Here is a 14,404-nt window from a genome sequence, read left to right on the forward strand (position 1 = left end):
CCAACTTGGTGACATTTCGCTTGCTGTTCATGTCAAACGAGATAATATAAATGAAGCGCAGAGCACATGGCCAGCTTGGCACATAGTAGGGCTCAACAAATAGTCCTTTTGATTGGAAGAACGGAAAAAGGAAATGAGATCTAGGCTTCTGGGACTGCAGGCTGCAGACTCAGGTGGCCAAATTCACAGGGTGGGGAAGAGGACAGGGGGTTAAAAAAATATCAGGATCTGAGATATAGTGATGACATCTGGCTCCCATGGCCACCACCGACTGTCTCCTGCTCTGTGCTGATCTATTGCTTTTGCTACATCAGTCACAGGGAAGCCTCTAACCTCTGTTTTCCCTAGACACACAGCAGCACAGAGTGAGACCACACATTTTAATTCTCAAAGGGCTAGGACTTCAAAACTCCATATCATCCCTGCCTGAAGATGCTTAGTCTATCAACATTTCAATAATACATGAAAGACAGTTTTCATCGCCAAGAAGGGCAAAGAAGATCTAAACTCATGCCCTCTCCCCACCATAGCTGAGATTTGAGAGGGTTCCAATTTTACAGTTGTTTAACTAAAATTATGCTAAACTGAGGTGAGGCAATCTCGACATCTATAACAATGCCTGGCACATAGTAAATACTCCTTAAATATTTGTCAAATGAATGGATAAGTGGGTAAGTCTCTAATATTCCAACAACTTGAAATCTTAGAGTTGATGGGTGAACACATCACTAACAGCACCCTAAAAGTCTTTCCCAGTAGTAAAAGGGGCAGTGGTTAACTTACCTGGGAGAGGTCACTCTCAGGCAGCATCACATACATGCTTATGCCACCATGATATTTGAGTTCAAGAATTTGCATATATGGGTCCTGAATGACAGACAAATTGAACTTTCGTTCTTGATACATCAGGGCGACTGGTTTCCCGGGACACTGAAAGTCAAGTCACAAAAAATTTTAATAAGCCCACCTTATTTTACTTATTGACCGAGTGCAGTAAGAAGGATGTTTCGGTTTTTGTTCAGTTGATCCCATTTTTTTTCTGACATGTTACCAATAGTGGTTACATAGGTGCACATCTTAACGGTTAAAGCACAGACTTTAACTGCTTGAGTTTAAAACTCCCCAGCTGTGTGGCCTTGGGCGAGTTATTTCCCTGGGTCTCCATTTCCTCCTCCATTGAATGGGTAACAGTGGTCTCTACTGCATATGATTATTATAAGGATTATGAGAATTATTGAATCTCGCACCTGAAACACTGCCTTGCACTTAGTGCTTTATTCGAAAATGTCTATATAATAAGTAATTAACCATTATTAAATAGCATTACAATTAAAAATCCATGCTATAAATGTTTTCACTTATCAGAAGTAAAATAGAGACTAGGCCCATAAAAATTACAGAATTTAAGAATGAGGTCTTGTAAAAAAATTTTTTAATTCCTGCAAAATATTTGATTTTCCCTCAAATTAACCTGGGGAAACACAGTAGCTTTAACCTTGAGGATACTGTTTGTAGACCTGGAAACACCACAGAGGTGTAATAAACCATCTTTTTCCTAAAAGGTATCGTGATTCTGCCAACCTGTCATCTTTCCTGTCATAAAATATGTACAGAAAGTTCTTCATGGGGAGAAGAGACCATCATTTGTGCTGGAACCAAAGGCCCTTCTCCCCCTGGAAAGGATATCCTTTTTGACTGAGAGTTCGAACCTCAGAAAGAACACTCCTGGGGCCATGGAGGAAAACGGGTCCCTGGCTAGTGAGACAGATCAGCCGAACTAATCCCGGTACAGGCAGGGGCTGGCATGTCACAGCCAGGATGTGGCATTTCCATATTAGGGCAAGGGAGGAGTCACACAGCTGAGACGTGATGGAAAAAGACTGAAACAAGACTTCGAAGCAAAGAGGTCACCTCACCAGTTTTTAAAGTGATGGAACCCAAACTGTCATCAATGATGTAGATTCCACGGCCTATTAGAAGCTATATATTATAGCTATATTATAAAGAATACAGTACAAACAGGGAGATAATTTTAAACAGTTATCATGTATTAATAATTAAGTAAAAACTGCTTTAGGACCAAAAATAAAAACCAACGAACCATGCAGGAGACAGGCATGGTGTATCTTCATTGAAGGAAAAGAACCAACAAATGCAATCTACTGGGGGAGGCATCGAAGGAAAGAGTGGGGAGCAAGACCTCACTTCCAGACTTTGTTCTCACCATGCAGCCCCATCACTAAAATTCTAGTACTTCCTAATAGCCTTCCTGTTGGGACTGTACAGATAATGTCTTTCAAGACAGGCTGCCTTTTATTAAGATTTATTATATATTTTTCATCTACAAATTTTGAAATATTTCCACACTGCTCTCTTTGTTCCTATAGAGACACTGCATTATAAACTTGCTTTGCAAGGCTCTCCTTATGACCCTGCAGTCATGGACACGAGGCTGGGCTGGCTGCTCTCCATGCGGGCTGCAGGGGGCAGTCACTGCAGCCAGCCTAAGGGTCGTGCTAGTCGATGTTCTACTCAAGCCTCCTTCCTCTCAAATGCCTCCCAAATACCTTCCTCCAGCCGTACCCGTGGATACAGCCTGCCTCAGTGGCCTTCTCTCCCCATCTCCTCACTCATCCAGTGATCTTTGATTTCTATCAGCATTTAGCACTCCTGTGTCTTAAACTTCCGATATGGGAAAATGCATAAAGAACATTTCGATAGCATTTTCCACTTGAAAAATAAAGCTAAGCTTAAAAATTAAACCTGAATTTCTCTATCTCAACGTAGAAGATTGAACATTTGAACACTGGAGATGAACTAATGGAATCACTTTAGTTCATTTGTGAGGAGGTCTATAGTGGTTGACTTGCCTAAGATAAGGCGGCTTCTGTGAGGCAGGGCAAGGACCTCAATGCAGTGTTTCTGACTCAAAGGCCTTTGATGTTTCTACTATACTAAGATTATTGTGTACAAATTGGTAAAAAAAAAAAAACGAGAACACGTTTTATAAAGATTGGTTAAGGTCGTTTATATCAATAAAGAAACAAATATAACCAATACTTGAAAATGCATAATTTTATTAAACATAACTTTCTTCATTGTAAAAGGAAACATATCTTTGCTTTTACTCAGGAAAAATTATTGATATTAAGTGACTCTGACTGTGAACCCCACAGTGAGAATCACAAAAAAAAAAACTTTCTTTCATATTTTATTCACCTAAGCCACTTACTAAACTATCTTAAAATAAATTCCTATTATATTACTTTTCTCAATTTCAAATAAATTTTAAGAAATATCAGTTTACAAGACACCTCCAGTTGTGTTCCATAACCTGCATTAGCAGAAAAATAGAAAGTTTATTTTATAGAGTGTTGTTAATACAGTAGATTAAATGAGTAAAGAAATGACGAACCCAGCATTTGTCTACATAAATACCACAATTTCTGTAAAAAAATAATAATATGGGCAAAACAACAACAACAAACATCTAAGTTAAATAGATTTCCATACCTTGGGAGATTTGAAACGGCAATTTATGGTTTCTTTCTTGATGAAGGCTGACTCCCACTTGCCCTTGAAGTATACAGCATTCACCAGCAACATCACGGCGGATGAGCTTATGCTGCTTTCAAGAACGACGTTCTTGATTTTGCCTTTTGAAAAATAGATTGAGGAAAAAAACGTTAATTTAAATTTAATTTAAATTTTAAAAATTTAAAGGTGAGAGAAGCATATTTTCCTTATCCCATATAATACTAATAATATTAGTAGTAATCTGCGAGCAATTACTCTGTCCAGCACTTTCTAAACACTTTCTGTGCAATATTCAATTTAATCCTCACAAAATCCCTGTGAGGCAGGCACTGTGATTGTTTCCGGTTCCTGTTGGAGACACTGGAGCGAAGAAAGTTAGGTAAATTGTACAAAGTCGCACGACGAGGAAACCTGGCAACAGGATTTCCATCCAGGAGGACAGTTCCCAGATCCTCTCCCTGCTCGGGGGCACCGAATTGCCTTTATCTCATAGACGAGGCCACAGCAGTGCAAATATAATTTAACCCATTCTCTCGAAAGATCTAAGTCCTCCCTTCCTTCCACATTCATGAGATTTTGCTCAATGCTCTGCGCTATTCTGGATACTTGGATCACAGCAGCGAAAGGCACGGCCTATGCAGTCACTGGGTTCACACTCCAGAACAGGGGGCGGGCGGGGCGCGCGGGCAACAACCACACGCAGTTGTGGCATCCTGGTGTGACGGCCATGTGCTCGGTGTGCTGCGGGATCACAGCTTAGATGCACTCATCTCTGTCTGGGCCACCTGCTTGAGCAGAGGGCAAGCTGGGGGACAAGGAGAGCTTACGTAAAGTCGGGACTATTTATTCGAAGACGTAGATGCCTGGAAGAGCAGAGTGTATTTGGGAATCCCTAACTCATTCTGATGCTGTAGAAAGAGCAAAGCTGGAGTGGCTGGAGGCCCGGGCCAGATAATGAAGAGCCCTTGAATGTCTGGGAAGAATTTCAGATTCTCCTGAAAGCAGTGGAAAATTATCGTTCAGGATCCATTGGAAGACAAGAAAGGGCATAGTCATGATAGATCAGATTTGCCTTTCGAAAGGATGGTTCTGGTAGAGGAGGATGAGGGCGATGATGCCACTTGGGTGGGTTTGTTGGAACATTGGCATAATTTGAAATGTTCCCCCGGACAAGTAATGAGTACATGTGCTTATCAAAATGAGAATACTTATATATAGATTTGCATGAAAAGGGAAAGAACAGAAATAAATAACTTGTCTAAATAGGGAAAGATATCAGTAATCTGATATCATCAAATGCTAAACACTAAATAGAATCCCATTCAGTTATTACAAAAGTAATTTCAGTTTCTCTTGATTTATGAATAGCATATTTGAAATATGTAGTGGCGAATTATCAAAGTAACCTCCTAATGATGCAATGAACAGAACTAATTGTGGGCTATTGAATGTTTGCATTCAACAGTACAAAGCACATCTCATATTTCTAACACAGCGCCAGACTCAGCAAATACACATACGCTGTTCAAAGCATAAATCGAGGCTAAGCCTTAGGTAAAGAAATGGTTAGCTTTGGAATTCGCTGATTACAAAGCAACAATTAATAGATTTCCTTATTTGTTTTGTACGAAACCAGAACATTAGCTGTAATTCATTAGGATGTGAAAGAGACTTACTAATAAAGAGATGTACTTTTTCCTGAAGGTACTACCTGTGCCACATGTATTATTTCGATAAATAAAAAGCATTCTTAAAGACAAACTACGCAACCTTAAGAAAAAGCAACAATATGAAAATATATTTCTCAGACAGTGAGATGTCATCATTTTAACAAGATTCTTCAGTCCAAGAAGGAACAGTAAAATATCGGATTGATCTTTAGAATAAAAATAATGTCCTATAAACTACTCTTAGCCTTCCTTGCTCACTAACCAGGTATGAGATATTGAGGATAACTGAGTAAATTACCTTAACTCGTCACTAGGTCATGAAATGGCCATAATAAAATCTATTTGTCTCACATTATCTTCCAATCAAAAAATATAATGTAATAAACAAGACTTCCGTAAAGTATAAAGCACTCAAATTATTAAGATTCCTTGAAACTACTGCAGACAAACACAAAAGCAGTTTTAAATAACAGCAATCATTACTTCGAATTAAGAGTCTTATATGTACAAAAGAGTCTTAGCTTTAAAGTTGACAGTTCTCAATATTCGCATATAACTGACAAATCTTTCAGATAAATTGGGTATCACACTCACCATTGGTCTTATTTTCGATCCATTTATTAATGTCACTTCTGGTTTCTCCTAAAGCGTTTGTAAAGTCAACAGGTTCCACTTTGGCATTGTATAATTTTTCGGCACACTCGATATAGTCCTGTAAATATAAATAATATACATCTCTATAAATAATATGCAGTTCTTGTATTTACAAATCACCACTGACTAAACATATAAGAAATATATTCTTGAATTTGTCTTTTTATTCTCACTACCTTACTCAAAGTCTCACTCCTACCTCAAAGATGAGGAAACATGGCTGGAAATATGAAAATACGTCTGGAAGGGAAGCTGGAGAACTTGAAACTGAATTTGCATAGCAAGCACACGGGGTAACTTAAATTTATCTGAAATGGATCGAGGGGACGAACAGAGATTATGGGTAATACCCACCCCCTTGGTTTTACCACTGTTTTCTCACCATAAATACTTCAACAGCTTCCTAACTAGTCTAACTTGCTAATGTAATTCCCCTTCCTGCTGACCACCCTTCAAGGCTGCTTACGATAAAGCCCAGATGCCTGGACCTGGCCTGCAAGGCTCTGCTGATCTGCCCACCACCTCCCTCATTTCTAGCCACCTTCCCCTCATCCTCTGCCCTCTAGCCATCCCAACTACTGAGAGCTCCTCAGAAGGGCCATGTGTCCTCACCCCGGAGGCTTGTTAACAGCATGCCTTCTACCTGGAATGTCCCATAGTTATGGTCATGCCTTACTCGTTTTCTAGTTCCAAGCATAGAGGCCTCCCCTTGAAAGACGTCTGCCCTGGGCCCCTCCTGTGTCCTCTAACAGTTCAATCACTTTCATTTTCTGACCAGCTGTTATCATGCTGCATCTTACTTACATTTGAAATTTCCTGAGCCCCTCACAAGACAGTAAATTTCGTGAAGTCAAGATCATATACACGCTACTCATTATTGTATTCTCACCACCTGGTACATTGCCTTGCACATAATAGGTGCTCAGGAGATATTTATTATTTTTAATAAAAAGAAATCGTGGCAATCTATCAATATGGCAGCAATACAACAAATACACACATACACATTTTGAGGGGAAAATTTTCATAATTGGAGAAAATAAGATTCATTACGAATCATATGTATTGTCAGAAGGTATGTATCCTGATAAATTTTATAGAATTTTCAACCTTAATAATGAAGATTGGTTAGTTATCCACTGTCTGCTTGCAGGATGAGGTTATCTCTGCAATTTTTGTGTAATCTCCGTGAATAAGGCTCTTTTCATCTCCTGATTGACTGTCCGTATGTCTACTGGCCATTTAAATATGTTCTTTTGTAAAACTGTCAATTCAAGATTTCCTACTGTGATTTCCTCTTTGTGTTTTTCTATTCGTCCACCCACCCACTCTGACAATGGTTACAAAGAGTAGTTTTAAGAACCAGTCCCTGGCCAGGGAAGTTCATAAGTGTAAGGTGTCAACACTTCCAGGAAATTCTAGAAGAGCTTTGGGCCATCAAGAATTTGCTTTTGTGTGTGTCTGTGTGTGTGTGTGTATGTGTGTATGTGATGCATATATTTGTTTAGTCCAGCTAGTATGTCTTGCCAATTTTCTTCAAACACTGTCACTCATGTCCCTTAAAGGAAATGTAAATGACAAAGAATAAAACTATTGAGATTGACTGTCCATATGTCTACTGGCCCTTTAAAGATGTTCTTTTGCAAAAATGTCAATTCAAGATTTATAATATTAAGTGTTCTAGTCCTAAACAAAATGTTTCCTTTGTTTTTAAACTCTTCTTTAATTTCTCTTAGCAACTTTTTGTTTCGTGAACAACTTTCATTAGATTTATTCCTAAGTAGTTGATGTTTTAGAATGACCCTGTGGATGTTACTATTTTTTATTTTAAATAAGTTTATATGTTAACTTTGCTAAGCTCACTATTAAATCTAATAATCGATTTACAAAATCTTTTTAGGTTTTCTACATACACAATTGTGATCTATGAACAATAATGGTTTTATTTCCTCCTCCCCAATCCAAACACATTTTACATCATTTTCTTCCTGTCTGTGACCTCCAGTTCAATGTTTGTATTATTTATGACTCCAGTAAAATGTTTACAGAAATGTTACAGAAAACTTCCTTGTCTTTCCCGGTGTTAGAACAAAAACATTTGGTATTTACCAAGAATATTTTATGCAGCAAATTTCCTTTCTGGGTTGTAAGAATTTTGTTTTCTGCATCTATTGAATCGATATTAAGTTCTTTCTCCTTTAATTTCTCAATGTAGTGAATTGTATTTATTGGTTTTTGAATAGTAAGCCAAGACTGAATTCCTTACTCATCTCTGCATCCCCACCGTGTCTTTTATGGCTCTTTGCACTTGGTCAGTGCTCAGGAAATGGTTGTCGAATATTGAATGAAAGTGTTACATTGGTGGCACTTTAGTTTTAGCTGCCACAGCAATACTATGCATAATTTTCATTGTCAACGCATATCGAAGATTCAAAATTACAAGTTAAACCATAAAGGTTTAGAGCCATAGAGACTATTTAGAATAATTCTCTCATTTTATCAACAACGAAACTGAAGTCCAGACATATCAACGGATTATTGAAGGACTCAGAGCAATAAAGTGACAGAGTTGGGCCGCAGGTAAACTCGACTCTTAAACCGGAGCTCTTTTTATTATAGACAAATGCCTTTAAAAATGAATATGTGATTCAGTCGTTATGGAGGCCTCTTGATTACACGCAGTCCTGCAGGATTTCAGATTGGGAAAGAATACTCCTCTAACAGTTCTTGTGTTCTTATTGGCCATAGTCCTCTCGTCTTCCCACCAGAAGTCGGGCACTGCCCTCTGCATTCAGTGGCCTGGATGATACTCTTCTCTGTGGTCTGCATCTTGGCAGTCGCCTGGTTGAGTTGTTGAATTAAAGATTTTTGATCCTGTGTGTTACTATAAGGAATGGGGGCTAACTGGCTAACTGATAGTTCCCCATCTTGTGACCAAGAAACAAATTTTCTCTTTTCCTTTTTTTAAATTAAAGAATAAATCACTTTCACTAATCAAAGCGCCATGATGGTATCATGATCCTTAGACTATGCTACTCATTTCTCGCTTTTGAAAATATCTAACGATCATCAGGGTGTAGTGGAAAGAGCCTAGTTACATTTAAAACACCTGGATGAAGTCCATCGTTTGCATTCTACACGCTAACCTTCAGTTTCCTACACATTTAATGAAGATAAAGTGCACAGCTTTTGTAAGAATCAACTGCTTTATAAACTTCACTGCCAGCATCTTCACCTTCTTCAAGTCACCGAACTCTCAATGTCTCCACTTTCCATGTCCTTGATCAGATCTCGCCTTTACTGTGCTTCTGAGTACACAGCTCCGTGCAAATACGGAGCGCCAGAACACGGAGCTCCGCTATGAATAGTAGCGTGATGGCAGACACACCTACTTCCAATTTAAGAGGGTGAACAGTCGCTCGGGGATACCGCAGCACACGTGGGAATAGGGACACAAAATGTGAAGTTGAACATACGGGGGGAAAGCCCCCTGTAACGCTTGTGTAGGATCCTTTTAGGAAGACTTATAAACAAAGTGGCCTAATGCTTCATAATTGTCAGGATGCCAAAGGATTTGGGAGTGGTGCTGGAAAGGAGCTAAGAATTTGAGTAGGTGACAGACAGAGGACACAATAATGGTTGGGCGGAACAGAAGGAGCTGGAAAGATGCAAGTGAATATGAGCCCAGACTTTTATAGTTGAGAAATGGAAAATTAAAAGGAAGGAAAAAACATTCCCAGAGAATCATGGCCATTGTGTCTGTTCGAATAGCACTAACCAGCTTCTGGTTGTCATGGTGATGCGTGGGTTGAGCATCACAGCATATAGAGTGCATCCTGAGTCTCACTGGTCTTTGGGTAAGCAGAATGCTATGATGAATGAATTCGTAATACAAACACCACAGAGTAACCCTAAAATTTAGTCTGCTGACCCCAGAAGAACCCATTCCCCACCTCTGTGTCAAGTCTGAGCTGGTCCTTTGCCAGTGCTGGCCTTATCCGGATGTGCCTCTTACCAGGAACTCTTTTATAAACGACCTTACTGAAAGGTTAAGTAAGTTAGTGTTAGAAGGAGAGAATAAAGGGCATAGCTGAGGAAAAAAGGAGGTGAACTCAGTACTGGAGAGTCCCAAAATTATCCCAGCAGACACAGAGTTCACAGGAAAAAGGGACAGACTTTGTCCTCTGCTGCCAGTGGACAATCCTAATGGGCTGTCTGCTCCTCCCGCCCCAATTACAGCTCCACATCACTGCCAGGGCACAAATTCTCTTCTGTCTTGGAGCCCGTTTGTCTAGTGACCCCGAATATGTGAATCACTCAGGTAAAATAAAGTCGCACTTTGAAAACGGGTGATGCTACTTTGAAGACTCCTGGGGAGACAATGAGCAGCAACAAGAAAAAGCAATCACCTTGAATGGCTCGGTAGGAAGATGCAAGCCTTTGCTCAGATGCCGGATGGAACCAGACTGAGGTCAGAAGAGCAACAACCTTCTAAGACAGGAGGCAGAACTTACCCGATGAATGTCAAACCCTTTTTCCACGAAAAGACCATTGGCAATGCTGAGATCGTAGTCCTTGTGGAATGTGTTTATGTTGGAGAGAAATCTTTTCAGTTGAGATTGGATTCCTTGCTGTTATTAAAAAGATTTATAAAAATTTATTCTTGGACTGCAAAGATATGCATACTCTTACACAGGACATAAAACATGTATAGGAGAATTGAAAAATAATAACACCATAAAAGCAGCAAACAAGGCCACATACATCAATCATTTTTTACTCTTTCTCATAATAATGTCCGTGATCAAAATTAGTTAAAAGATTTACTAAAATAAATAATTAAGGGTGTATAGTCGATATTACTGTAATGGTTTGCGTAGTGCCGGATGGATGTTAAAGTAAGTGGGAGATCAATTTATGGATTGTATAAATGTCTAACTTTTTAAAATTTAAAATAAAATTTTCAAAAAAGAAAAAACTTTAAATCAATCAATCAATAAAAATATCTTTCTAAATACATTATTTTAAAAAATGAACCTTAGAATAAAATTATTAACAGAAGATAAAAAATTTGCCTCATATGTGTACTAAATAATTTATTTTACAATTGTTAAGTTGGCCGTGAATATCAAAGACAAAAGCAAAACATTTAATTCCACACTATCTTGCCAAAATCCGGCCGACACGCAAGTAAAATATCAGTAAATTGATCATTAACAAGTAAATTATCAAAAGTTGTATTCGAGGTATCCACAGTGCGGAGGTCTGATGAGACATGTTCCTTTGCCTTAAAAGGATGGACAGCAGCATTAAATATGTAAGCGAGACAGTTGTTTTTCTAAATTTAGTCTCACGGTCTCTTTTCCTAAAAGAAAGTGTTTTTACCTGAGCATTCGAGGAGTTTCCATGTCCTGAGACAGCGTTGAAGTGAAGCACCTGCACACGGGGACAAGGACAGCAGTTAGCACGCCACGCTGAACGAGAAGGGGCCTGGGGAGGCGAAGCAAGGCTCGGAGACTTCGGTGCGTGTGTGTGCGTGTGCATGTGTTCGTGTGTGTGTGTGTGTGTGTGCATGTGTGTGTGTGTGTGTGTGTGTGTGTGCATGTGTATGTGTGTGTGTGTGTGTGTGTGCATGTGCGTGTGCACATAGGGCAGGAAAGAAACATGCAGCTACCCTACTGACTTGGTTAAAACGGACAGTTCCTTAGGAACAGGATCACAAACCGGAAGAGTTAATAAATCAATCAAGTGGCTGCAAATGAAATGTGTTTATTTTAGTTTACTCCTTCTTGGGAGCAATTTAATAATTTCTTACTGATTAAACCTGGACAAGGATGGAAAAGGGTCAAATAAAAAATAAAAACTTTGTTTAATTAAGTGGGACGCAAGATCAGGGCTGACTAGGGGGGCGCCGAGGCATAAAGGGGAGAAGAGTTTATTGACTCTCTAGGAAATCCGAAGGATGAAGCTAAATTGGGACTTGAGAGATATAATTTATGATCTTGCAATTATTTGAAATGAAGCAGTTTTAGGTTTTTCTTTTCCAGTATGGGTCTCACGACCTCGTTATTCTAATAATCGTTACTATGCAGGCTTTGAGATAAGCTCTACAGGTATCTTATTCTATACTCAGATTAACACAGAAGTAGATAAGATTATCCTGATTTTGTGGATGGGTTGCCATGCCATCTCTGTGCTCGTAATGGCGGACCTGCAATTCAAAATCAACTATTGATTTTCTATTGCACTCTATCTGGTCTAGAACACCTTATTGTCAGTAAGCAAAGATATTTGAGAGTCATCTGGAAGGATTTTTTTTAAAAGGAAAAGTTTAAAGGGATTTGTACTGGCCCAACTGTGACCATTTGAGCATCAAAAAAAATAAATAAATAAAAGCTGTTGGTCTATGGTTATGCTTAAAAGGAACATAAAGATGGATGCCATAAATTTTAACCGAATCGATTAGGAGTGGATTTATCTAAAATACACATGTGTGACCAACAGTGCCAAGTGTTAGGTATGGCAATGAGACGCTAACAGGGACGGGGTGGGCAGGGCTGAAAACGTATTTCCAAGAAGGTATTTTGCAGAGGACTGAAAATTTGTACAAATAAATTATGTGAATGTTTTTGTGTCTATAGTTGCCATTTTTCTTGCATATTTCTTATAGGCGGTTAAAATAGCAAGGGTTATCAAAAGTGACCCCTGAAAGGCACTGATGGGGCAGTGACCATGACAGAAGGGACCCCAGCAGACTGGCAGCTGTTTGGATTCACTGTGACCCATCTCCCCTGAGTGGCTGAGCCCCGCTCCTCCGGCTCCTGAGGGGCAAGGAGACACCAGCAGATGAATAAGACAACAACCAGAGAATGTCCCCGACCTGAAATTGCACAATAAGAAACACCTGTGTCTTCTGTTGTGTTAAAGACCCACTTTTCGTCTCAGGTGCAGAGTCTAAACACCATTATCTAACATACTGAATAGGAACAAGCTTTAAGCTATTTTTTTAAAATTGGATTTCATCAAATCGACCCCCTAGGTTTGCAGGTAAGGACACCGAGGCCCACAAAGATAAACTCATTTTCCCAAGGCCAGAATTTGGATTTAATCTTCCAACTCCCAGACCAGTGTTCTGTTTCCATGATGCCAAGTGGCCTCATCTGGTTCTAAAATATTATGTATTTTTATTAATGAACGGATACATTCTTATTAGTTGCTAGACTTTTTCCAAAGCCTTTATATATTTATTTATCAAAATACTAACTTCAAAATAACTGGGGCTCTGCAATAATGTTCTTTGGATTTCATTTCCTTTTGGTAGTTTTCAGGCAAATGGTTCTCAACTGGGGTTTGATTCTGACCCCTGGGGGATATATGGCGGTGGCTGGAGACATGTTTGATTGTCACAACTGTGGAGAGGTGTGCTGATGGTACCTCGTGGGAAGAGCCCAGGGGTGCTGCTAAACCTCCTACATACAATGCACAGAACAGCCCTTCTAAACCTTTGTTTTAGGCCCAATTATCTGGCCCAAAATGTCAGTAGGATTGTGGTTAAGAAATCCCGCTTTAGAAGATCACCCTGAGTTTGAATTGCAGCTCTGCCATTACCAGCACAGAGATGGCATGGCAATCCATGCATAAAATCAGGGTAATCTTCCCTGCTTCTGTGTTATTGTATCTAATAAGATATCTGTACAGCTTATCCCAAAGCCTGACACATGAAGTTCTGAGAGGTTGGCTGTTACTATCACCCCATTAAAGTGATGTGTTCACTGCACTGGGGTTGTGAATCACTCCAGCACTTGGAAAAATGGTATTCTTAGACTCTATGGTTACTCCCCAGCTACATATATTCAGAGAGAGAAAGCTAGGGAGAGAAAAGAATTATTCTAGCTTAAATTATCTACACAAATAATCTTCGAAAAGTACTTAGATGTCAAAGGTTATAACAGAACAAGCTTCCTCTTGTATTCATTCATGAACTAACATAACGAAGGAATCGGTGGGCAGCAAGGGATGGCAATGGCCTCTAGGTCCTGTCTGGACCCACTGTCTTTCTTGCTACTGAGTTTCAATGACACATTCCTAAGAGAAAGGAGAGAAAGCGTGACCATTTCACTTTCCTGTGCGGCCAGGCTCAGGGCACTCTACGAGAGTGTGTTAGCACTTTCTGCAGGTAGTGGTTGTGCCCAGGTCACTACTGTTTAAACTAGGACCTCACTGGTATCTCCTCAGAGCTCTTCTTTCTCCTTCTTATCTACTCAGGCAGTGGTTCTCAAACTTTGTGTGCACCTGCAGAGTTTAATAAAACGCAGTTCACTGGGCTCCATCCCCAGGGTGTGTGATTCAGTAGGTTAGTTGGGAGCTCAAGCCTTTGTATTTCTAGCAAGTTCTCCTCCAGGTAATGCCGACACAGCCGGTCTGGGAAACACACTTCAAGAACCACAGCACCGAGGAAAAAAGCCAAAGCTGCAGTTCGAGAACTATCTCTGTTGTGTTCCAGCCGAGAAACAAATGCCGTGAGCTCCATGCCCTCTTCACCC

The 14,404-nt window shown here is 39.7% G+C and overlaps 1 protein-coding gene across 3 annotated transcripts in view; it reads right to left on the reverse strand.

The window, feature by feature from the left end:
• The window catches only part of LOC105292712 (serpin B7-like), a 77,530-nt gene that overhangs the window by 3,684 nt on the left and 59,442 nt on the right, over window positions 1-14,404 (reverse strand). Inside the window, exons 2-6 of one of the 3 annotated variants that reach the window (XM_011361050.1) lie at window positions 11,247-11,297; window positions 10,376-10,492; window positions 5,802-5,919; window positions 3,514-3,656; window positions 784-930 (exon numbers count right to left, since the gene is read on the reverse strand). In XM_011361050.1, the coding sequence (XP_011359352.1) occupies window positions 784-930; window positions 3,514-3,656; window positions 5,802-5,919; window positions 10,376-10,492; window positions 11,247-11,297 (576 nt within the window). The remainder of the gene's footprint in view (window positions 1-783; window positions 931-3,513; window positions 3,657-5,801; window positions 5,920-10,375; window positions 10,493-11,246; window positions 11,298-14,404) is intronic. The other 2 variants (XM_011361051.1, XM_023531176.1) reach the window with 2 other exon arrangements.

The sequence above is a fragment of the Pteropus vampyrus genome, unplaced genomic scaffold, assembly GCF_000151845.1.
Source record: "Pteropus vampyrus isolate Shadow unplaced genomic scaffold, Pvam_2.0 Scaffold62, whole genome shotgun sequence".
Taxonomy (NCBI): domain Eukaryota; kingdom Metazoa; phylum Chordata; class Mammalia; order Chiroptera; family Pteropodidae; genus Pteropus; species Pteropus vampyrus.